We start from the raw sequence: 23,903 nt of genomic DNA on the forward strand, positions 1-23,903 counted from the left end.
CATAGGCCTGGGCCTATGTGGATAGATGGGATGTGTTGATCATAGGCCTGGGGCTATGTGGATAGATGGATGTGTTGATCATAGGCCTGGGCCTATGTGGATAGATGGATGTGTTGATCATAGGCCTGGGGCTATGTGGATAGATGGGATGTGTTGATCATAGGCCTGGAGCTTTCTTTTCACACTCTATTCGCCTCCTCAGAGGCTGGGCCTGGCTAGAGTTTTAGCCCCATGGCCCTATGGAGTGGTGGCAGGAGGACCAAGGCAGAGTTTGAATGCTGAAGATGAGTGCAGGGACACAACACTGACCTGGACCCTTGCTTTCAGAATTGATTAAAATTCAATAAATGTGTGGATGTCTTTGTGAGGTTATAAAGTTTGTCTCCCTTGAGTACAGTCTAGGAAAACAGAGCCACCAAGCTCCTGGTGGAAGAGGCACAGAGCTGTAAGCCCTCCCTAGTCGTGGGGCCCTGATGCCCTTGTAGAGGTAATCTTGTGACCTGATGTGAATAGGCCTGACGTGGCGATGACAGATCAAGGGTCCAGTGGGGACGGCAGAGTGAGGCTGTACTGTGGAGCCCTGGCTGCAGCTGCCCTTCCTCTTCTCTGATTGGGGTGCCCTTGGAGTCCTCCTTAGTAGTGGACGCAGTAGAGATGGACACTTCCACTGATCCTGAGCTCCCGCAGCTGCTCCAGGGCTTTTTGGTCCAGGCTGGTGGCCCCCAGCCCTTGCCCATTGAGTGCCAGCTTCAGCCCTCCCTCCTGGCACAGAAGCAGTACCTGGTAAGAAGAACCTGATTGGGTGGTGGGCTTCCAGACAAACCCTCCCTGGTGTACCACTAGAGAAATCCTCCTCTAATGAGGGGACACAGTGACCAGAGACAGTCAGGCCCAGGGGTTAAAGTTCACCATCTGCAATGTTGCTTTCCACTGGGAAATGTTCTCAATCCTGGTTACACACTGGAGCCATAAAGGGAGCTCGAGATCACGTCTCATGCAGCTCAGGCTGGCCTCAAGCTTCCTATATAGCTGAGACTAGCCTTGAGCTCCTGCTCCTTCTGCCTCTACTTTCCAAGGCCTGGCATTACAGGTGTGCTCTATCACACCTGGCCAGTAGAGGCTTAGGGGCAGCTTTTCAAGACAGCAGATGCTTGGCCCCACCTGCATTCATTATGCCTGTGTTTCTGGGCCCAGTGTCTCTGGCATCAGTATAGAGTACTGAAGGCCAATGTCTGGACAGTCTCTCTGTGGGACTGGCTCTGCCTACCTAGCTCCAGGGTATTGGTCTGCTCATTCATACCCGGATGTAGCCCATAGTCTTCCAGATCACTATGGGAATGGGCTCCAGAAGAGATGTGACAACTCAGACCTACCTCGAAGAATCGCTGGGGGTAAAAGAGGAAGGGGGCTGAGATCAGCTTCTTTCGTCCCCAGGAGGAGACCCAGGCCAGTGTTTTGTCTGTGAAGGAAGCTCTGAGTGTCACAGGAACACGGGTGGCCCCATCCCTCAGGCTCAGGGTGAAACTACAGGAAGCAGCAGGAGAAGTGGATCAATCTCTGTTGCCTTCAGGCTGTTGTATCTCTGAAGCAGAGGCTGGAGGCAGAGAACCACTGGAAGATTGGCTAGCTTCCGAGAATTAAGTTTCCGTGTCAGGCTCTGGGAGGGACACTTGGATACACAACAGCACAGAGGCATAGATAGCGCATGGATATCACACTTGAATCCCTGACTGGAAGCCTATGGAGGCAGAGCTGGAGCCTCCATTCATTGCTCTGCGAGTGGGGAGAGCTGTGATCACAGCAGCAGCTAACATTTACTGTTGTCAGGATGGGGCCTAACACATTGGCAAAGAGATTAGCAATAAGGACCAGGCTGCAGGGGTTATGCTTTGTAGCTTCAGAGCTGCAGCCTGGACAAGTCTCTTAATCTCCGTGTGTTTCCTCGTCTGTAAATTAGGGAGGACAAGAGTGCTGTTCTCGTCTTGGGCTGTTGGAATTAAGTGAAAAAACATGTAAGTTGCTTGTGCAGAACAGCAGATGAGTATGAAAATGGTACTTTGCTTAGAGAGTTATTACAGAATACAGCACCTGTATCTTTTTAATTGTGTGTGTGTGTGTGTGTGTGTGTGTGTGTGTACATGCCAGGACTAGAGGAGGGTATCAGGTGTCCTCTATTTTTTTCTGCTATTTCTTTGAAACAGGCTCCCTCGCTGAGCTTCTCAGTGAGGCTAGAGGCCAGCAGGCCCCGGTGTTCTTCCTGTCTCTGTCTCCATGGGTGCTGGGGGTTATGAGTGTACCTGGCTTGTTCCATGGGTGCTGATGTCTGAACTCCAGCCCTCGAGTTGTATTGGGAGAGTTCCTAGATACTAAGTCATCTCTCCCGCTCCAGAGTTTTAATGGGCATCTAAAGGGAATCTCTTACCAAGTCTAGGGCTCTGTTGAACGTGGTCAGGGTGACATTAGGGGACACTGAAGCCTCTGGTCTAAATGGATCAAAGCTACAGGTCGAGGTTTGAGTATCCACTGGAGGAGAAGCCAGGAAACATCCATTTTCTAGCCGCCTCTAGGTTCTGGCTCCCAAACACTTCCTTTCTAGGGTAGCTTGTTTCCTAAACCAAGCATTGTGAAAACGTAGGAGGCCATATCTCCTATCTGGGTCTCAACTGCAAAGGTTCCTTTCTGGGGCTTGTGATGTGAAGCTAGTTCACTCCACAGGGACGCACCATCCATGACTGGGGCTACCGTTCCCAGCCCTAACCCTGGTCACAATCTCTACAACCTGGGCTAACCTACTTCTCTTTGCTCTGCTGTAATAAGGGGCTAAATGGTGATGCTGGAAACTTAACCATAGGGTCCGCCCCTCCCTCCCTCCCTCCCTCCCTCCCTTCCTCCCTCCCTCCCTCCCTCCCTCCCTCCCTTCCTCCCTCCCTCCCTCCCTCCCTCCCTCCCTCCCTCCCTCCCTCCCTCCCTTCAGTTTTTAGAAATTAAATACTTACTCTTTTGGCTCTTGCAAAACCAGTCCTCGAACTACGATGACTTGCCCGGGCCAGAGACCCCGAGGAAGAGTGCGTGAGCAGGGCACCTCCTGACAGAGATGGAAAATGACTGAGATGGTGATCATAGGGGTGTCAGGGTCCCTCACCAGCAGGCTACCTTCAGGGACCCAGGGACACCAGGGTAGGTGAGTTTCTCCAGAGGCTTGCAGCTAGGAGACTCAGTCCTGCCAGTAAGCACCTCCAGGTTGTGCTCAGTGTCCTGGTGCCTTCTACAGATGTGCTCTGAACCGTATACAGCAAGCATGCAGTAGTTTGTCACTCTGTCACCTATGAGCAACTGGAGGTCTGGGACTGGATGGATGCCATAGCCTAGTGCTTGGCACTGAGCCAGTCACAGGGAAGTATTAAATACCTGTTTGCAGAGTAAGTGAAGAGGGTAAGATGAACCTGGAGTTCAGCCTAGAGCTGCCTCACCCACTGATGTGGTGTTCTACAGAGAAACAGAGTCCGGGAAGTCAGGGAGCTGAAATGGGACTACACTCCAGGAGAGACCTAGAACACGGCCACTTACCAGTCTGGGGCTATACAGCAGGAAGGGCTGAAGGAGAGAGAAAGAGGCAGGGGAGGCTGTTAGCATTTGTCTGGGCAAAGAGGTCTTCCTACTTTGCTTGCACTGGGGGACACAGAGTTTGTGCCTCCCCTAGCAGCAGGTGAGTGACTGGGCTCCCAGTGGGGGATCCTTTGAATCTTAAGATACCCTCTCTGAGTGGTGGAAGAGGTGGAGGGGGGTGGAGCTGCCATCCCACATCTCTAGCAAGGTCATGGCTCTCATCTCCCTCTTTTGTCCTGTGAGCCAACCTCAGTCATCTTGCAGGGTTGATCTGAGGAGCTAAAACTCCATAGAAAGTATCTTCCAATGGGCATCATGGGCCTCTGCAGGTAGCTAGATACCTTGGAGATAGGAGAGGAGAAGCAAATCCAGGCTTTCCAGGGACTGAAGGGAGCCAGGCATATTGCCGGTGTCCACAGCAGTGAGGGAAGGGTCGGTTGGGCCTTGTGCGACCATGTGCAGGAAGGACAGAGGCCAGCTGGCGTCTAAGCATGACTGTCCAGCCTTGCTCCCCAGACTCAGATATCTGTGCTGGGGAGCCATCAAGCCTAACAACTGACTTCCTTCCCTGGACACATGTGGGGAAAGGAAACTCCTACAAATTGTCCTCTGACCTCCACACACGCATGGTTTCCTCATCATACACACATGGACACATCATGTATTTACATATACAAAATAAATAAATGTAATAAAAAAAACAGAAGAAACTCACATATCCAACTGGATACTCTCTGCTGCCTTCCACAAATGGCTGTTAAGAAAGAAAAAAGAGCCACAAGCCTTTGGGACCACTGTAAGCCCCTGTCTGCATCTCATGCCTTTTAAAGCTGCTGTGTTGAACATTTCTATTCCTGGCCCCACCTCAGGTTTACTGAACCAACCCAGGGCTGTTTTTGGCAGCACTGAGGTTTGAACCTAGGGCCTTGTGTTTGCCAGGGCAGTGCTCTACCACTGAGCCACACATTTAGCTGTATTTTGAATAAGTTAATTGGGTAGACAGGGTCCATCTTTCTTTTTTTTTTAAAGATTTATTTATTTATTATGTATACAACATTCTGCCTCGATGTATGCCCGCACGCCAGAGCAGGGTGCCAGATCTCAGTACAGATGGTTGTGAGCCACCATGTGGTTGCTGGGAATTGAACTCAGGACCTCTGGAAGAGCAGCCATTGCTCTTAACCTCTGAGCCATCTCTCCAGCCCAGGGTCTATCTTTCAAACTGCAGCTTGCATGGACCCTGATGTGCCGAATCCTTTGACCCCCTCAGTGACAAGCAGATTCCACCAACAGGAAAGATTCTTGTCTATGGCTCCAGGGCTTCCTTACTGAAGTCACCTTCTCTTCTTCCCACCCCATTCATTTCTGACACCTTATGCACTTGTCTCTCTCAGTTATCTGGGGCATGTAAGCTCTCCCTCTGTCTCTCAGTCTGGGGTGAGTGAGCGAGCCCCAGACCTGTCCAGATCAGGGGAAGTCAGAAGCCACCACTGACCTAGTCCTGGCTCCAAGAAAACTTACATTGATGTTCAAGAATCCAACAGCCTTCACCAAAATGTCACCATATATGCCCAGGGTGTCCACACGTGACAGTGGGAGCCGGTAGCGGTAGTGAAGAAAATGCTGTCCATTAACACTCACCTGGCGAAGCAGACAGAGCCCAGCTGAAGAGTGGCCCACTGTTCACTGTTTGCATAATCTCTCCCAGGCCCTAGCAAGCCTCCCTAGATTCTACTGACTTTTTTCCAAACTCTGCAAGACAGGTGCACTGTACAGATGAACTTCTGTAATCTGCCCAAGGTTGTAGAGCTGTAGGTGGCAGAGTCGATCAGGAGCACTGCCCATGTGCTCTGACAGAGCTCTCCCTTCCTAGCCAGAGTAGGAGCTCTCCCTTCCTAGCCAGAGCACTGTCCACGTGCTGACGGAGCTCTCCCTTCTCAGCCAGTGTGAGTTGTCATCATTATCATTGCCCCTGCCTGCTGGAGACCTGCTTTGGCAGGGTTCAGGTAGCAAAGAGGAAATATGGATCCCTGGGGTTGGGGTTGGGGTTTGGGGATGGGGAGATGGACAAAATCTGAGGGTGAATCAGGATGGCTGCCATCGAGTTTATTGAAAACAGTTACATCTTTTGTGCTTAATTTAGCCACAGGCAAGAGTGAACTCAGGCTCACTGATTCAGGGGCAAAAGCGGCCGTTGACTTCGTTACACCTTTTTCCTGAGACAAAAGTATTGAGTCGAGCAAGTATATAAATGCCTATTGTGCTCAAAGGGTCAGTAACTCCACCAGTAACCCTCTTACACCAATGGGGCTGGCAAGTTGCTCCCACTAGAGATAAGAATGACCGCTTTTAGCAAGTAGGAACTTTCCTCAAGTCCCTGAAGGAATGGAGGCCTTTAACCAAATGCATGACTTTGGGAAAAGGACTTTTTCTGGGGCCCAGACACTCCACTACAATTTAAGAGCAATTTTCACTCCTCTAGGTGTTGTTATTTCTATTACATCCGGGGTCCCACGGCCATCATCATTCAGGCAGAATGCTTAGTCACCCCAGGCATTAGCGTTTCTGGGTCCCATGGCTTCACATGCACCATCAACATTCATGCAAACTACCTACTTACCCTAGGGCCTTATGCCCTAGGTAATCTATGGGCAAAGTGGTCACCGTAATCTTTGTGTGATGTGGCTATGTGAACCCCTATGCGCATACACTAAACAGCCTTTAACAAACAGACACTCCACGCTCTCCCACCACCCACTTTTTCCCTCTCCCTTCTCTTTGTTAATAAAACTCTTAAAGTGGGTTTCATCATATATCTTGCGATCTGTTCTCGTGCACGGTAATATCACTAGGAGCAGAATGCAGCATTTGTGCTGAGCTGTCCCCTAATTGCCTCCCTTGTGTCTTGGTCTTACAATATGGGCCTGTTCCCCTCATATGCTGCTGGGAGAGAAGATCAAGATGTCTTTCTCTTTCCCCTTATTCCACTTTGATTTCTCTGTACTTATTAAATGAACTCTTGCCCTAATGGCTTCAGGCCCTGGATCTGAACTGTAGGCATTTCATCCTTGGCGTCAAGTGTGTCCGTAGTAAATCTTCAACTTTCCTATTCTTGGTGTAATCACGAGGGCACAACAGGATTCCTGTGCGCAGAATCATCCGGCTATATGGTTCCACGGTGGAGGGAAGTTTTTCCTAGGAATTCTTTTGTTTAAAGAGGCTGCTGTTTTACACATTTTCATCCTTCAGAGCCCGCATGGAATTTCCCAAAGAAAAAGACATAAGGGAACTCCCATAACACGTAGTGAGAATGAAAGTTAAAAGGTGCTGGAGAATTGTCTACAATGTTGAAATGCTGGAACTTTGTCAAACAGCAATGGTCGCCATGCAGTTCAGGGCAACCACCACCACCACCACCGTTATCACTGCCATTATCCTTCTCCTCCTCCTATCTACAGGAAGGAAACCAAGGCTCAGGAAGTTGGGGTTAATTTGTATGCAGTAGGAATTCCCTCTACAGCAGCCTTGTCCTGTGGAGCCTTCTGAAGGTCTCATTATCTGTCTACTAGGCTCATATTGGAGGTCAAAGTCTGGGCATTAAGTACTCCCCCTGTCTCCTGCTGCCTCAGCTGTAAGGGAATTGTGATAGTATCCACCTCAGACCTTGTGGGGAGGACTTAATGGGTACATTCTCGTAAAGGGTTTAGGACAGTGCCTGGCACCCAGCAGAAGCCCTCCAAGTGCTTGCCCTGACCGTGAAGTGGATTCCTCTGCCCGCTAGACCCAGGGGCCTTAGTGCTTTCTTACTGCTGTGTGGGCCCAGAGCAGCCTTAGCCCCCTCTCCACAGTGCTGTTTATCACAGGGCCACGGAAAGTTGGACAAGAGAAGGAATGGTGTAGGGTGCCAGGCCTGGGCTGCTTGATACGTCTCCTTTATACTCACCTTCACCTCTTCGTTCTCAAAGAGAAAGAGGACGAGGAAGCTAGCACCTCTCTGCAGGGTGACACCAGGCCACCGGACCTCTTTCTGCCAGACTCCACCTTGGAGGGTGTTGCAGATGACATGGGGTTTGACAGTGTAGAAGCGAGGGTTGAAGTGGAAGGCAATATCTGGCCGAGGGTGCAGGCTGCACCCACACTGGAAGTCCACCTGAAACCTGGTGGCGGCGTTGTGTGACTTTTGAGACGCCCTTCTGATCAGAGACCCACAGACATTCTGAAGATAGAGAGGAACCCCAGGTTGATGCCCCTGAATCTGGGCTCTACCAAGTCCTAGACAGTCCCTCTTACCTTCGTGCATGTAGAGGGACCACACCCTGCAGCATGATCATCTTGCCCGCATACAGGCCACCGAAAATTGTTGTGGTATAGGGAACCACCTGAACAGGGAAGAGAAACGGGGTGAGCCGACTTAGAGGCGGAACCAGGGACTCCTGTGTGTAGGGGTGGGTGTGGTGGAGAGGAAAGACCAGGAAACTTAGCTTCCCCACTATGAAGTTAATCTCGACTCTTAGCTTGATGAAATTTACAGATACTGCAGAAACACACTCTGGGGAACATTTGTGAGGGGTTTTCTAGGTAAGGATAACTGAAGTGGGAAGAACCACCCTAAACGGGGACAGTACCTTTTCATAGGCTGCTTCTAGACCAAATAAAAAGGCAAAGGCCAGTGGTGTTCAAGCCTCCATGGCCTTCGATTCTTGACACTTGCGTTGTGAGAGTGGTACCTCCTACCGCCTTCCCTGCACGTGGACACATCTCCTATGGCTGGGGGCCAGAACAAACCTTTCCTGCCTTAAATTGCTTCTGCTAAGTTTTTTTTTTCTTCACAGCAATAAGACAAAGTAACTAATAAGCCCTCAAGAGAAAGTGTCCTTGTGGGGAAGACCAGTTTTCTCTCTGATATTCCAGGGTAAGTTACTTCCCTCATGGCTCTAACAAGACCCCTGACAAGAGCAGCTGAAGGAAGGGAGGGTTTCTTCTGCCTCACAGTTCCAGGGGACAGTCCATCATGGCAGGAAGTCACGGCAATAGGAGCGTGAAGCAGCTGGTCACATTGTATCCAGTCAGGATTCAGGCCGCCATGAAAGCTGCTGCTTATCCTGATGCACACTTTTTATTTAGACCAGGATTCAGACCAGAATGGTGCCACCCCACACTGAGGGGTGACTCTCATTACCTTGATTAGTGGAGTCTAGATAATACCTCACAGGCTTGTCTAGAGATTTGTTTCCATGGCAATTCTAAATCCCATCAAGTGGTTAGTCCAATGAACCATCACAGGTCTTCTCAAAGCTCTCCTGTCTTGGGCAGAGATGTTAAAACCACAATGCTTGGGGTGGTGGTGAGGGGAGCCTAATATAGCTTCACCGCCCTGTTAGAGCACCAACAGGCTACTGTGACCCCACTGAGGAGTTCACCCACTGGATGCCACCCGGGCAGGAAACGTCTGAGGACTGGTGAGTGTCCAGAGTTTAGGAGCTGAGAGGAGGAAAGACTGGAGAAGTTGGGAGCAAGCGGACCCTGCTGTGAACTCTCGGAGGTACCCAACAGTGGTCAGTCACCCCCAGGGCCCATCTTTTCTCACACAGAGGGTGCCTGGCTGCAGTGGCATTTCATTTGTATTTTAATAAATAAAGCTTGCCTGAGGATCAGAAAAGTAAAACAGCCACACTGGCCAGACATACAGACCAGGCAGCAATGACACACACCTTTAATCCCAGTGGCCACACTAGCTTGCCATAGAAACCAGGCGGTAGTGGCGCACGTCCTTAATCCCAGAACTAGAGAGGATTATAAAATGGGAGGAGACAGCTCTCAGGCTCAGTCTCATTCTGAGGCTTCCTGGAGGCAAGATCACCATTTCGGACTGAGGTGGAGGTAAGAACCAGTGGCTGGCTGTTTTGCTTTTCTGGTCTTCAGGTTGAACCCCAATTTCTGTCTCTGAGTTTCTATTAATCATGCTACACCTGGCCTTCCTAAAGTACGCATACACTTTTCACCTCTTTTTCTGGGCCTGTTCCCTCTCACCTTTTTTTCTCTCTCTCCATCTGGACACTGTTTTGCTTTTCCTCTCCCGAGTTCTCAGAGCACTTAGCTCACGATGCTAGCTTGGCCCTCAGCTCCCTAGTATAGAGGCACTGGCTAGATGTTTTCCCATTAAGACCGTAGCCCCTTATAACTGGAGCCTCATTGCCTTTCCCTTCAACAGACTCAGCAACTATCTGAGCACTGTGGGAGCTCTGCAAAAGGCTTGCCAACAGGCCAGCAGGTGAACCCGGTGGCGGGGTCACAGCGTCAGCCTTCATGTATTTCTTGTCAACACCCAGTGGTAATCAGAGAACCCAGACCACCCCAGGGAGGCCCTCCAGGGGGTGGTTCTTAGCCTGTGAAGAGGTGATGGGTGCCCAGGAGATTTCCGGTACTTCAGCCCATTACGCAGGCGCCTGGGGAGACGCCAGAGGCCAGGCTCTCCACATGGCCATGGTACCCACAGCTTTGCAGGACCCAGCAGCACAGTGGCTTCCAGTTCCCAGGCTCTTGGCAGAATGCGTTAATTAACTGAGTGATGGAGTCCTCTAGGGACGAGACGACCAAGCCGGGCAAGGTAATAACCCGTGCTCATTAGTGGCGGTGTCTGCTGGGAGCTGGGCCTTCTGTAGAGAATTGCTGGGCTGCAGTCTCCTGGGCACTGAACGGGAGGAAGGAAAGAGGGATTTCCACTACTCCTGATTGGGAGCGGTCCCAGGCTCTTCCTTCCAGCTCGGAGAAGCAGCTACCCTTAGTCGTTAGCGTCTCTCTCAACAATCCCACCTCCGTTCTTCTGGCCACCCCGCTCAGAAGAGGCAAACTGAAGAGACAAGGACCCTGGGAGCCCAGTCACTCCCATGCAAGCTGGAATTCAGCTGATTCCTCAACTGAGTTAAGACTACTCACCGGGTGGAAGACCGGCGGCTGCAGGATGAAGCTGTCAGGAATCGGGTCCAGGTGTTCAGCCGCGGACATGGGAGCAGGCGGGGCAACTCCAACTCAACGGCCAATCCTGATTCCAGCAGCGCCGTCCCCCACCGAATCTTTTCCAGGCAGGGTCTTCAGCCTCTGCAACAGCTGTTCAAGCTGTTAGTTCCCTATGGAGTCCTAATGCTTTTTGGAGCAGACCTGGGAAGGTCAGTGGTCCACTCTAGGACCCATACCAGCCCCCGATCCGCCCCCAGCCGTGGTACACTGCAGCAGCTTTGAATGCTGCTAGCAGAAACGCCGTGTCTTGGGGCTGGTAGCTGGCTCTCAGTCCCGGGCCGGTTAACTAACCCATCTGCGTCTGAAGCACTCCGCCATCTCAAAGGGAAGCCTGGGGTTGGCTCCTTTCAGCGAGGGCTCACCTGGGCCTTCAGCGGGTCAGAGGAAGGGATGGTAGTGGTACACGTGTGCAGGTTCCTTGAGAGGCCCCGCCCCCAGCTTCCTGGCTCCTCCTGTCCTCATTCCCTTGCCTCTTTCCCTACTCCCTTTTCTCCCAGTCGTACAGTCCCTTGAGACCATTTCAGCGTTAGCTGCAAATGCCAGGGACCAGCTGGGGTCACAAGAAAGTGGGGCGAGTAAAGGGAAAGGAGGGTTCTCTTGGGCTCAGACAGAGCAGCCTGGGCTGGTGGGAACACAGCCTGTGCTCTTGCGTGTTGTGTCCTCCCATTTCTTCTCTCTGAACAGTCAGTTCACCTGTGGGTCAAGAGGGTGACCATGGCTGGGTGTTGAGTTTGAGCCTGGGCCTAGAGAGCTGTGTTTTAGGAGAGGCCTCCAGGCCTGGTACAGATTCCAGTAAAGCTTCTCCTTTAAAAATAGCATACCTTCTCAACTTTAGCCTAACTTGTCTTTAGTCTAGTTAGTTTAACCGCGGGGTCAGACTTGACAGCAGGGAATTCCTGGCAGGACCAGGGGAGACAGAATGCCAAGTGAGCCGGGTGCAGAAGAGGAAAATCGTTCCTGGGACAGAGGAGAGCAAGTGAGGGGCCTGGGCTGAGGGATCTGGCTGGGCTACTTCACCTGATCTCCTCAGCTAGACGTTTGCCAGAGAGGTGAATTGTGGGGCCTTCACCCCAGGCCTACTGAAGAGGGCATTTTAGGGGTGAAGTTCAAGAACTGGCCCCGCAGGCAGTTCTGTTGTGCATGAGTGTCTGAGGAACCCCGACTTAGCTTGTAACAGAGAGCACAAGCCAGGGAGTTTGACTAGCTCCTGCTGGGTAGGTGGAGCAGCCGAGCCAAAGGCATTTCTGTGGGAAATCCAGTCCCTACCATGTTCAGGATAAATAAATGCTATGTACAGTAGGGAGGAGAAACTACAGCTGGAGAGACCAGTTGAGCCAGGATACAACGCCCTGCACTGTAGTCAGATCTGGGTCCCCAGGGCCAGTGGTGCCCTTCCCCCACTCCACACTCAGTTCAGCTAGGAAATGAGGGAGGCTCTACTCATTCACTTGGGTTGCCACAACAGAACACAACAGACTGGGGTGGGGTTGTAGACGACAGAATTCTGTTTTGTCTCTTCTGGAGGCTGGAGTTGAAGATCAGGTGTTGACAGGTTGGGTTTCTCCTGGGGTCTCTATCCTGGGGTGGCACCCGGCTTCTTCTTGTTCTCAAACAGTTGGTTGTCTCTGCTCTCTGGAGCTGGGTTCTACTTTCCCTTTTATGCGAGGCTGCAATCATATTGGACTAGGGTACACCAACAAGACCTCATTTTTATCTTAATTATTTCTGCAAAGGCTGTGTCTCTAAACACAATCACATTTCTGAGGTTCTAGGGGTCAGGATTCAGCATACAGTTTTTAGAGGTCACAACTGGGCCTGAATTAGAGCAGTGGTCTGTGCTCTCCTCCTCAAACTCCAAGGTCCAGTGGTGAGGGGTGTGGCCAATGAGGGCCTTCTGGGGCAGTAAAGGAAGAAGGGTGGCAGGAAGTCTCTCTCTCTAGGTCACCTAGGAGCCAGTTCCCAACACCTGGGAACTAGATGGGATAATCAGAGGGTGTGAGCAGTAGGAGGAAAACTAGTCAGGAAGAGTGGACAGATCTTGGCAGCTGGCCCCTCCCCCATTTAGCCTAGCTGGAATTATTTCTGTGTATTTGGGAATTGGGGGTCCAGCTTCATTTTTCTCAACATGAAATGAACATTCTTTCCTTTCCCAGTGATGAACAAGTCCCCTGTGTCTTGTGTTGGGTTCATCCCATTGCTCTTGTGGTATTCATTTATTTATCATTTTTATTTATGTTTCGTGTATGCCTGTATATGCCATTTGAGCGCAAATGCCCACAACGGCATCAGATCCCCTGTAGCTGGTGCACTGGCAGTTGTGAGCTGCCCAGTGAGGGCAGTGTGGGTTTCTATCATTCTGCTTCATTCCCCTTTCCTAGACTGTTCCCATTAACTCCTGTTACGATCTATTTATTAGAATTTCCCCTAGACCCTTGTGGTTAAAATCATTCTCTTCAGAACACAAATAATTTGTAATATTGTTATGAATGTCTGTGACTTTTTCAGGCTAGTCACAAGGTGCGCTGGAAAGGCAACATCCTGTTCTTGAGAAGCCTGAATTCATGGTCACACTTGAGACATCAAAGGCTTTAGGGGCTGAATCGGGTCCAGTGTTTATTTTTAACAACATCCTCCCTGGCTCACCCAGAGGAAAACCAGGGGGAAGTTTCCCTGAAGTAATAACTATTTTATCCCACAGCTCTGAGAAAGTAAAGCTAGAAGCAGCCAGCAATATGGTTTGTATAAAGAGAGCAAGAAGAGCAGGTAGCATGTTTGTTCCTGGGGTCATGCCCAAAGTTATGCCGTGAACTATCCATCGGCTTTGCTAAAAATGGGTCAGATTCTCCAGGGCCTTGTCACAAGGACAACTTGTGTGTGCTGTTCTCAGGTCTTTTCCCTCGAAGAAGTCACATGGCTCCTGACATTAATCACTGATGAAAATGTAAACCAATAAGACCTCTAACATATTCCTGGTAGAAGTGAAATTGGTATTGTCAGTTAGAAAACGATAGTTTTTTATTTAAAGCTGACATTTTATATGTATCCTTGGGTATCAAGCCTCAATAACTCTCTTACATGTATATACCAAGACACAATTCGGGTTCCTTTCCAATTGCTTCAGTTAGGGAGAAAGACAAACAATCACAACTATCCACCCAGTAACTTTATCACCGGATCGATCAATAAATCAAGGTATGAAGACACAGCGGACTATTTTACAGTCTCTACAGTAATATGAATGTGTGTACGTGTCTCTGTGACCACAATGGCCAGCAGAGTAACAGTCCTTGGGAGGCAAGAAGGGAGTTCAATGCAGCATGACTAAGTAGCTAGTGTTGCTTCGACTTTGTAAGTCTGACTCCAAATAATTTATTTTTGGCATATTTAAGCACAGTACAATTTGGTAAAACTTTGCTGGTGATAATAACTCAATCCCGTGTGCACAATAAAGCACAAAGTAAGCTAAACAAAGATTGGGCATGACTACACTGAAACTCCTTGTGAAGTACATGTGACCCCCTGGTGGGTGCTATAGATTGACTGGAAAAACAAGTTCACAATAAGGATCCAGTACGGCCTCAGTCACGGTGCAAACGCCACCAGGCTATTAACCATGGCGGATAACAGGTTATCTCAATCTCCTCCTTTGAAGGAACAACCCTGTGTGTGACATATTAATGGTTCCCTAGTATCTATCTGTCAGCACAAGGATCTCCTTGCCTCCGACGTGTGAGTAAGTCATAGAAACAGCCCTGGGAGAAGGAAGTCGCCAGAGAGAACACACAGCGTGATAGCAGCGTTTGTGTCACTCCTTTTGCTATATATACCAGTTGCTTTTTTTTTTTTCCCGTGCTGTGATAAAAACCATGACTATGGAAGTTTATAGAAAGGAGAGTTTATTCAGGCTTATGTTCCCGAGAGATATAAGTTCATGAGGATGAGGATGTGTCTTAGGGTTTCTGTTATTGTGAAGAGACACGTGGCCACGGCAACTCTTATAAGGAAACTATTTAACAGTGGTGGCTCACTTACAGTCTCAGAGGTTCAGTCCTGTATCACCATGGTCAGGAGCATGGTGGCAGACATGGTACCGGCTACATCTTGATCAGAAGGCAACAGGAGTGGACCGAGCGTCACACTGAAGGAAGCCAAAGAAGAACTCCAAGCCCGACCCCCCAGTGACACACTTCCTCCAACAAGACCATACCTACTCCAACAAAGTCATACTTCCTAATAGTGCCATCCCCTTCAAACTTATGGGGGCCAATCATATTAAACTACCCCAAGAGCATGGCAGCAAGCGGCAGGCATGGTGTCAGGATCGGCAAGCTGCGAGCTCATCCCTCAACCATGAGCACAGAGCAGACGGAAATGGTACAAGGCTTTTTTCTCCAAAAGTCCACCACCTCCAGCAAAGCCACACCTCCTAAACCCTTCTATGTTATCAGGGTTCTCTATGGGAACAGAACTGATAGAATGAATATATATATTATTAATATATAATATTATAAAATTATATATCATGGATAGTCCAACAATGGCTGTCTCATGAGGGAAAGGCTAAGAATTCAGCAGGCCATCAGTCCTCCAGACTATGTTTCTGGGTCCTGATCTGGTGCTGGAGCCTGGAAGGCGTCCTAGAGGGCTGCTGGTTCTTAGTCTATGCTGGGCCAAAGAAGCAGGCTCTAACACTGCTGAGGGGATGCCTGGCAGCAGGCTAGATAAACTCTTGCAGACAGTGAGGGCAAGTCTCAGAAAGCAGGAGTGTCTTCTGGGTTCTTCCATGTGAGCTGCTAGCAGAAGGTCTGGCTCAGAGTTAGGGAGGGTCTTCCATCTCAAATAACCTCACAGTCATGCTCCGCTGCTTGGGTTTTTAGCTGATTCCAGATGCAGTCAAGTTGACAATCAAAATTAGCTATCACACACCCCAAGCAAGACCATGAACTGGGAACTAAGTGTTCAAAGATCTGACCCTATGGGCTATTCACTCAAGTCATTATGGCATGCCATAATAAAGACCCCTGTAGATAACAGAAATGTCTCAAAATTCACTAACCTAGGAGGTTCAGGACCTGCTCTAGCAGGTTCAGTGTCTGGTGAGACCCTGTTTTCAGAGTCATAGATGGCAATTGGGGAGGGGCTTCTAGCTCTCCAGGGGCCTCTTTTAAAGACACAGGTCCCACTCATGAGGAGTTTGCTGACAGGGTCTATGTTCTTCTCAAAATCTTTCACCTAGTCCATTTACTTAGGGGTTAGGATTTCAGTATATGGATTTTTAGAGAACACAGATATCCAGGCCAGTCATCATTCTAAAAATAAAGCTTCAAGCATGAAAACAAAACAAGGTATTAGGGATGCAAAAGGATGTGGGAAAAAAACTAGTTAAAGGATAAGGAGAAATCAATGGATGAGTGGATAAAGAAAACATAGTTTTATTAAACTACAAAGAACGACTTTTCACTGTTTGCAGGAAAATGGAAGTGTAAGATACAGCGTGACGGGGCAGGAGAGATGGCTCAGAGGTTAAGAGCATGCCTGCTCTTCCAAAGGTCCTGAGTTCAATTCCCAGCAACTACATGGTGGCTCACAACCATCTGTAATGAGGTCTGGTGCCCTCTTCTGGCCTTCAGGCATACACACAGATAGAACATTGTATACATAATAAATAAATAAATAAATAAATAAATAAATAAATAAATATTTTAAAAAAAGATACAGCGTGAGAGGGGCCCAAACCGTGGTGGGTGACAAAGAACGCCATGCAGAGAGAGCTTGAGTATGAAGTTTTATTAAAAGGGAGGGAAGAGAAAATGAGAAAGGGGAGAGAGACAGAGAGACAGGGAGAGGAGAACTAGAGGGGAGAGGGGAGAGGAGAGGCTGGGACTGTCTTCGGGTGGGGGGTGGGGGAGATCAGGAGCTTGTCTCTCTTTCTCTTTCTTTAATTTATTAGATATTTTTTTTTAAAAAATACCAATCCAAATTCCCACTCCTTCCCCTCCTCCCATTCCCTCCACATACCCTCCCACCCCACCCCCATCTAATCCTAAGAGAGGGTAAGGCATTTTGCTTTGGGGAAGGTCCAAGGTCCTCCCTACTACATCTAGGCTGAGAAAGGTGTACATCCAAAGAGAATAGGATCCCAAAAAGCCAGTACACGCAATAGAGATAAATCCCAGTGCCACTGCCAGTGGCCCCTCAGTCTGCCCCAGCTGTCAACCATTTCAGAGGGACTAGTTTGGTCCTATGCTTGTTTCTTCCCAGTTCATCTGGAGTTGGTGAGCTCCCATTAGCTCATGTAAACTGTTTCAGTGGATGAACTCTTCATGGTCATATATAGACCCACCTGGAAACTGGAAACAGACAAGATCGCCTGACAAAATTGGGAGCATGGGGGGGGGGAGGTAGAAGGATGTGTAGAAGGGAAAGAGGAGGGGAGAAGGGGAGGGTTGAGGAGAACTTGAAGGAATGGGATAGTCGAGATAGAGGAAGGACAGATATGAGAGCAAGGAAAGAGATATCTTGATTGAGGGAGTCATTATGGGGTTAGCAAGAAACCTGGCTCTAGAGAAATTCCCAGGAATCTACAAGGATGACCTCAGTTAAGACCCTAAGCAATAGAGGAGAGGGTGCCCAAACTGGCCTTGCCCTGTAGTCAGACCTTTGCCCAACAACAGATGGAAAGAGACCACATCGGAGCACTGGACTGGGCTCCCAAGGTCCAGTTGAAGAGCAGAAGGAGTGAGAATCTGAGCAAAGAGGAGCTTGTCTCTTAAAGGGACCTCTGCACTGCACACAGTGGAACTGCTTGCCATAAGATGAGAGGTGACTGTGCCCAAGGGGCAGGGCCAAGGTATGTCTGGATACTAACAGGAAGAAACTGGTGATCCTTTTAAGCCAAATAAGCCAGACTCAGAAAGACAAGTATCATGCATGCTCTATGTGCGGACTTTAGGAATAATAAGGACATGAATGAAAAAGGGGGGCTATGAAGGATGTGGAAATTAAGGTGAGGTGATAGTGAGGGAAGCATAGTTTAAAGCTGAGTTGGCCAAAGCACATCAAACACATGTTTGCACACGTTTTTTTTTTTTTTTTTTCTAGACAGGGTTTCTCTGTAGCTTTGGAGCCTGTCCTGGAACTAGCTCTTGTAGACCAGGCTGGACTCAAACTCACAGAGATCCTCCTGCCTCCACCTCCCTAGTGCTGGGATTAAAGGCGTGTGCTACCACCACCCGGCTAACACAGGGTTTAATAGAGGGAAAGGCCCAGTGGGTAGAGTCACCGAGGCTGATAAAAAGGATCGTTTGAGCCCAGGAGCCCTGACTGCTTAAAAGAGCAAGGTCTCATGGTAAAAAACTAAACAAAAACAGAAAGCAAGGGCACCTTAGATACAAAACTCAGGATGGAGGGGCCGAGAAGTGGAAAGCAGGGGATGTAAGTGGAGCTTGTATACTGGGTATGTTAGTTCTGAGGTCTATCTATCTATCTATCTATCTATCTATCTATCTATCTATCTATCTATCTATCTATCTTAGAGACAGGATTTCTTTGTATATAACTCTGACTTCCTGGAACTCACTTTGTAGACAAGGCTGGCCTTGAACTCACCGAGGTCCGTCAGCCTCTGTCTCCTGGGGATTAAAGGTGTGCGCCACCCGGTACTATTTAGCTTTCATTTTTAAAAGGTTTATTTGATGTGTATACCTGTTTGTGGCTGCACATTTGTGTACCATGTGCCTGCATGCCTGGTGCTGGCAAAGGCCAGAAGAAGGTGTCAGAACCCCAGGAACTGGAGTTATAGACTGTTGTGAGCCACCTCGTGAGTGCTGGGAACTGAACTCGGATCCTCTGCAGGAGCAATAGGTTCTCTTAACCCAAGCCATCAGTCCAGCTCCCATATTTAGCGTTTGTGTCTCACTCTAGCGCAGGCTTGCCTGGATCTCACCGAGTAGTGAAACTGAAGCATGCTTCCCAAGCTTCATAATCTGGTCTCAAAGCCTTCGGTGTGGCTGGTTAGTAACTGTAGACTTCTCCAGCGGTCTCAGGTGCTACCTCTGACTCTGCGACCTCACGGCTCTGCGTGACCCACGAATGACCCAGCTCCAGTGTGCAGCGCCTGCCTTTCCTCAGGGTGTGGCTCCTTCCTTCCAGCCAGTGACCACGGATGAGTTTACTGCACAGGCGCAGCGTCTGCACCCACCCTCGCGCGCGTCCCCGTTCCGCGCGTCCCGCCCCGCGCGCCCTCACCGCCGTTTGCCGGGCTCCCCCTGGCGGCGCCGCTCCACCTCGTCACCCCCGGTTCTAGCCCCGCCGGACCAGGCGCCCATGATCCCGGAGCTCCGCGGACCCCGGGCCGCGTCATCTGCGAGCTCTCCAGGTGCTTGGTCCCCGCTGGCCACAGCAGGATGGGCCTGAGTCCGACCGCCAGCGGGGAGTACGGGATCCGCCTCTCCAGGGTCCCATGGCGGGGCCCCAAGTCCATCTCGAGAACCTCCAGTGCCGGCTCAAGTGACACCCAATCTGCAACTGGACAGTTAGCCGTACCCCACTCAGGTCTGCCCCGAAAATGGGGTCTTTCCCTCGAAGCCTTTCTGGGTGGTTCTTGCCCCAGCGAGTTGCCCCCTGTCAGAAATGGTTTGGCAGTTATCTTGCCTCTAGACAGCCCGCACCCTTTGTCCCCTCCAAGTTTTATGGAGGGCAAAGCAGGAGCCGGGTACAGTTCTAATTCTTTTTTCTTACTGTATTTTTTGGAGACAAGGTCTTTCTTGCTATGCAGCCCTGGATGGCCTGGAATTCAGGCTGGCCTGGAACTCACAGTGATGTGCCTACCTGGGACTGCAGAGTGTTGGGATTAGAGGCATTCACCACCACACCTGGCTTTAGGCACCATTCTAAAGCAAAACACCCAGTTCACTTTTGGCTTGAGTTGGTCTTTCATGGGGTTCACTTCTTCCCGCACAGAAGGCAGTTGTGTATTAAATCACACCCCTTCCCTCCTGAATTAGAGTCAGCGAGATCTCAAGCACTACTGGTCCAGCTCCTGCCGAAGCGGCTCAGGCAAAGCTTCAAGTTAGAACAGGCCAGAAGCTGGCCGTGCAGGTAAGATTTTTTTTTTTTTTGAGACGTTGGTTTTAGATGTTAGTTCTGTAGAACAAATACTCCCCCAGGTGGTTTCTGCTTGAATCAGCCTATAAAAAAACCAACGAGTAGCGCAGGGTAAAATTGAACTAGGTTGCAGACCTGATGATGGCTGTTGTCATACCCTGTTGAAGTTTTACCCACAAGGCCACTCTGCAGACTCTTGGAACTTGAGTGGGTTTGTAGGTGCACAAACGAACGAAAAATTCAGGAGACTTGTGCTTGGGCATTAGGTTGGGGTGAGAAGAAGAGGAGGTGTGAGACTTTTTACACTGCATCCTAATCTCTTACTGTCTTCCCTTCTATGAAAATCGGTGTGCAAGTATCACTTGCTGATAAACGTTTGAAAAGACTAATGAACCAGCTGATGGGAGGGGAGGGAGAATGAAGAATTTATCTGGGAATAAGTGCACAAGGTGGAAACCGAGAGTGTGTTCCAAGGGCACGGGCTAGCGGCATGTAGAGCTGAGAAGAGGAGAATGGAAATTGCTGAGAATTGATCGTCTTTGGCCTCAGATTTAATAAATAACAGCGGTGTTTAGGGACCAGCAGGAAGGGTGGGTAGGGCCAGTCCAGACTGAACCGTTGCTGGTGTCCCTGAGAAGCTCTCTTTGTGGAATTTCTCAGGATAGCTCATGCCAGCAGTTCATGGCAGCACTCCCTCCTGCTACATTTCGTCTGAATTTGAGACCAGGGACGCTGAGGGTGACACCTCTCACCTACACATTCAGTCTCTAACAACTGTCAGAAAAGCAGCGGTTGTACTGCACGAAAGCAAATGTCTTCAGGGAGTCAAGTTTGCAGGTGTGCGAGGGATGTCTCTTCAGTGACAAAGCTGGAAGGTGGCTTAAAAGCACAGATCTGAAGTGATTGGTCACACGGACTTGCCAACGGCTGTGGAATAACATTGTTGACGATGTGATTGCAAAATCGTTTCTAGAGAGAAGTCGGTAATTAACGTGGAGATCACACCCAGCAAGAAGAGAACAGAGTTGGTTCCAAAGCCCAAGTTGGAGATTGAAGGCAAGCTGAAACATCCAGCAGCCGAGGTGCGTATCCCAAGAACTGACGGCATGAGTGTTTTACTCTCTTGGTGACTGCGTATTAAATTTACTCTAGCTGTGTCTAATAAATATCTACACTGACTTGACAAATTGTTATGCATGTTCAAGTAGCTTTCCTGAGGTATATTTAGCCATATTTAATTTCTAGATGTTTAAAATATGCAGCTAGACACTTTTTGATATTGTTAGAGCTGAAAAGAAAAGAGAAAAAAATGACAGTTCCGGGGAAGGAGCTGATAGATTATTCCTCAGAAGACCTTTATTAGGAGAGGGAGCTTCACAACACGGGAGGGGGCAGCATCGGGCCTTGTAGTGGGAGAGCCTCAGAGGAGACTGAGTGTCTTAGCAGCATGGTGGGGCCTTGGAGGCAGAGGGAGTGTTAGCTCTTAGCTCTTCAAATTCTGAGACCAATGGGGCTTTCTGATAGGTTTTAGAAGTATGTGTGTGTGCTTGTAGCGGGCAGGCTTCATATCATTTGATCTGTCCTGGCCTTGTCACTGTACCCAAGGGCATGGTGGCAGGCATCAGGTAAAAACATGGCTTTATTCTGCAGCTCCAGAGGATGGGGTTGGTGGAGGGCTTCAAGCCACAGAGCGGCATGCTTTCTTATCAACTCTATATCAGAAAGGGAGAGTTGGGAGGGAGCATGGTCTGGCAGAGAGAGAGAGAAAGGAAGGAGAGAGAGAGAGAGAGAGAGAGAGAGAGAGAGAGAGAGAGAGAGAAAGAGAGAGAGAGAAGGAGAGAGCAAGAAAAAAGAGGAGAGAGATAGAAGGAGGGAGAGAGGGGGGAGAGAGAGTAAAAAGAGAAGCAGAGAGGGAGAAAATGGGGAGAGAGAGAGAGAGAGAGAGAACTCACATGTATCAGCAAGGGAGTCTGTGATCTCACAAATACATGTATACAGTGTGAAGCTCCTGCCACAATTGAGACAGCATGTCCATCAAACATGATTTAAAAAAATGCCCGTTTGTAATCCCTTCCCGTCACCAGCATGCCTCTATCTCCGAGCAACAGCCAGTTTGCCTTCTGCCAGCTATAGATTAGTCTGCATTTTCTAGAGACTTGGCAATACGGTCATAGTGCATATACTTAATTTTAAACATTTTATTACATGTATGTATGTATGTATTTATTAATTTATTTTGTGTGGGGATACGGACTCCTGTGGGGGCCAGAGGACAACTTGAAGAAGCTGGTTCTCTCCTTCTGCCATGTGGATTCCAGATCAAACTCAGCTTGTCAGGCGTGGTGGCGCTGTCCTTTACCCACTGAGTGATTTTTCTAGTTCTCTAGCAGTGGTTAGTGAGATGTTCAGGGTCTGCTGGAGACACCAGCTGTAACAGTTACTACTGGCTTTCACAATGACCTTGTAATCTTGTTCACTTAAATGATCCCTTTAGCAGAAGAGTAATCCTAATAACCACAGGTTTTACTTTCTCATTACATAACAGAAAGTGTCTGTTGAGTCTGTTATTTAGGGCTATAGAAATGTCAGCCAATCTTTCATTTTCACAGGACTAATAATGCCTGTGTCTTTAGTGTTACAACCAAAGAGAATTCCAGGCTCTCCTTAAAGGTTCTTCTCAGAGGGCACTGAAAACAGTTCTGTCAGGTGCTTCCAAGGACTGATGTATAGAGAATGGGATGAGTTGGTAATCGTTATGAATCTTCTTCATGCCTTCGTATTGCACAAGACAAACGTTCTCAGCTGAGCACTTAACATCAGCTTTGTTTTTCAGTAAGTTTTATGGGGCAGAAAGTTGGTGCCGCCTCTGTAGCTGCAGGGTGGTCATTGCTTTTAAACTTACAATTCCCTTGAAAAAGTTACCAGGACGTGTGCTTTGAAGGCGAGTTCCAGTATTTGAGGTGATGACAGGAACAAATGTCAGGACCTTGTAATTCCATATGACGAGCAAACTGAGATCAGAGTAGAGGAAAGCTAGGCGGCACTGGGCAGCGTGGCAAGGAGTCCACGGCCTGGCTTCTCTGCAGTGCTTTGCCCAACAACAGAACAGGAAGGAAAACAAAGGCCTACGACCACTACATAAGCTGTATGGCCATCAGCTCCCCATGCAGGCCTTGTATGACGTTCACACAGTTTCACTCAGGTTCCTATGTCTAGAGAGTTGTGACAGAGACTGCTGTGACCTATCACTTCAAACCCCGTTTTCATCTGACCATGAGTCTGTGTCCCCAAGGTGTCTTTGATGGGATGCTTGTCACCTGTTCCCAGTGTCCCTTAACCCTTCCAGGTCATTGTGTCTCCATCCTTTCCCAGGTCACCCGTCAATTAAATCTGAGTTCTGTGGCTTTTACCGTGCTGGCTTACCTATTGCTTATACAGCAGGGGTGAATTAATGCCCAGAGAGAAGGGGAAATAAATGCATCTCGGTGTCCTAGCATGTGAGGTACACCAGCTTCTTTGCTTTTTCTTTTTAAAAATTTATCTCTACTCTTTGAGAATTTAATACATGTATACAATGTCTTTTGGTAATACCCACTTTTTTTTTAAAGCACTGAATCCAGTTAGTACTACTGGTCTGTGCACACGTATAGATCCATCCACTGAAGCGTGGGCAACCTGCTGGGGGCCACACTCCCGACTGATGCTTGCTGGGGGGAAGGCTAACCAGCTCTTTTCCCAAAATGAAGTCTTGAGATTTGCTGGATGTAGATGTAGTCCCGCCTCTACCCCGATCTTTTCATTTCCTGTTTCCGTGTATCTGCTCCCTGTTTATCCCCTGCTCACTCTGTTACTGTTTCTGTGTATCTGCTCCCTGTTTATCCCCAGCTCACTCTGTGTTACTGTTTCCGTGTATCTATCTGCTCCCTGTTTATCCCCTGCTCACTCTGTGTTACTGTTTCCGTGTATCTATCTGCTCCCTGTTTATCCCCTGCTCACTCTGTGTTACTGTTTCCGTGTATCTATCTGCTCCCTGTTTATCCCCTGCTCACTCTGCAGTTCTCTGTAGAGTCCTCCAGCGAACCTAAGTTTTTTGTTTCCTTAGGGCTTTTGTCATAGATTTCCAGGACTGTCCCTCGCTGCTCTTGTAAACAAAGCATACCTGTGCTCCTATAGTA

The 23,903-nt window shown here is 49.0% G+C and overlaps 2 protein-coding genes across 5 annotated transcripts in view; one reads left to right on the plus strand and one right to left on the minus strand.

Moving 5' to 3' along the window:
* Positions 1-23,903, minus strand: part of Lgals12 (galectin 12) — a 25,329-nt gene continuing 1,426 nt past the window's right edge. The window contains exons 1-10 of one of the 4 annotated variants that reach the window (XM_075973384.1): positions 10,915-11,044; positions 10,543-10,713; positions 7,897-7,985; positions 7,550-7,763; positions 5,128-5,247; positions 4,322-4,360; positions 3,568-3,594; positions 2,997-3,085; positions 1,374-1,524; positions 1-780 (exon numbers count right to left, since the gene is read on the minus strand). In XM_075973384.1, coding sequence (XP_075829499.1) covers positions 634-780; positions 1,374-1,524; positions 2,997-3,085; positions 3,568-3,594; positions 4,322-4,360; positions 5,128-5,247; positions 7,550-7,763; positions 7,897-7,985; positions 10,543-10,611 — 945 coding nt within the window. In that variant the 5' untranslated portion in view covers positions 10,612-10,713; positions 10,915-11,044 and the 3' untranslated portion in view covers positions 1-633. Of the gene's footprint in view, positions 781-1,373; positions 1,525-2,996; positions 3,086-3,567; positions 3,595-4,321; positions 4,361-5,127; positions 5,248-7,549; positions 7,764-7,896; positions 7,986-10,542; positions 11,045-23,903 lie in introns of those variants that run through there. The other 3 variants (XM_075973385.1, XM_075973383.1, XM_075973386.1) reach the window with 3 other exon arrangements.
* Plaat5 (phospholipase A and acyltransferase 5) overlaps positions 18,855-23,903 on the plus strand; it is a 27,889-nt gene continuing 22,840 nt past the window's right edge. The window contains exons 1-3 of the mRNA XM_075973388.1: positions 18,855-19,176; positions 19,629-19,722; positions 20,702-20,810. Coding sequence (XP_075829503.1) covers positions 19,029-19,176; positions 19,629-19,722; positions 20,702-20,810 — 351 coding nt within the window. The 5' untranslated portion in view covers positions 18,855-19,028. The remainder of the gene's footprint in view (positions 19,177-19,628; positions 19,723-20,701; positions 20,811-23,903) is intronic.

The sequence above is a fragment of the Microtus pennsylvanicus genome, chromosome 5 (assembly GCF_037038515.1).
Source record: "Microtus pennsylvanicus isolate mMicPen1 chromosome 5, mMicPen1.hap1, whole genome shotgun sequence".
NCBI lineage: Eukaryota > Metazoa > Chordata > Mammalia > Rodentia > Cricetidae > Microtus > Microtus pennsylvanicus.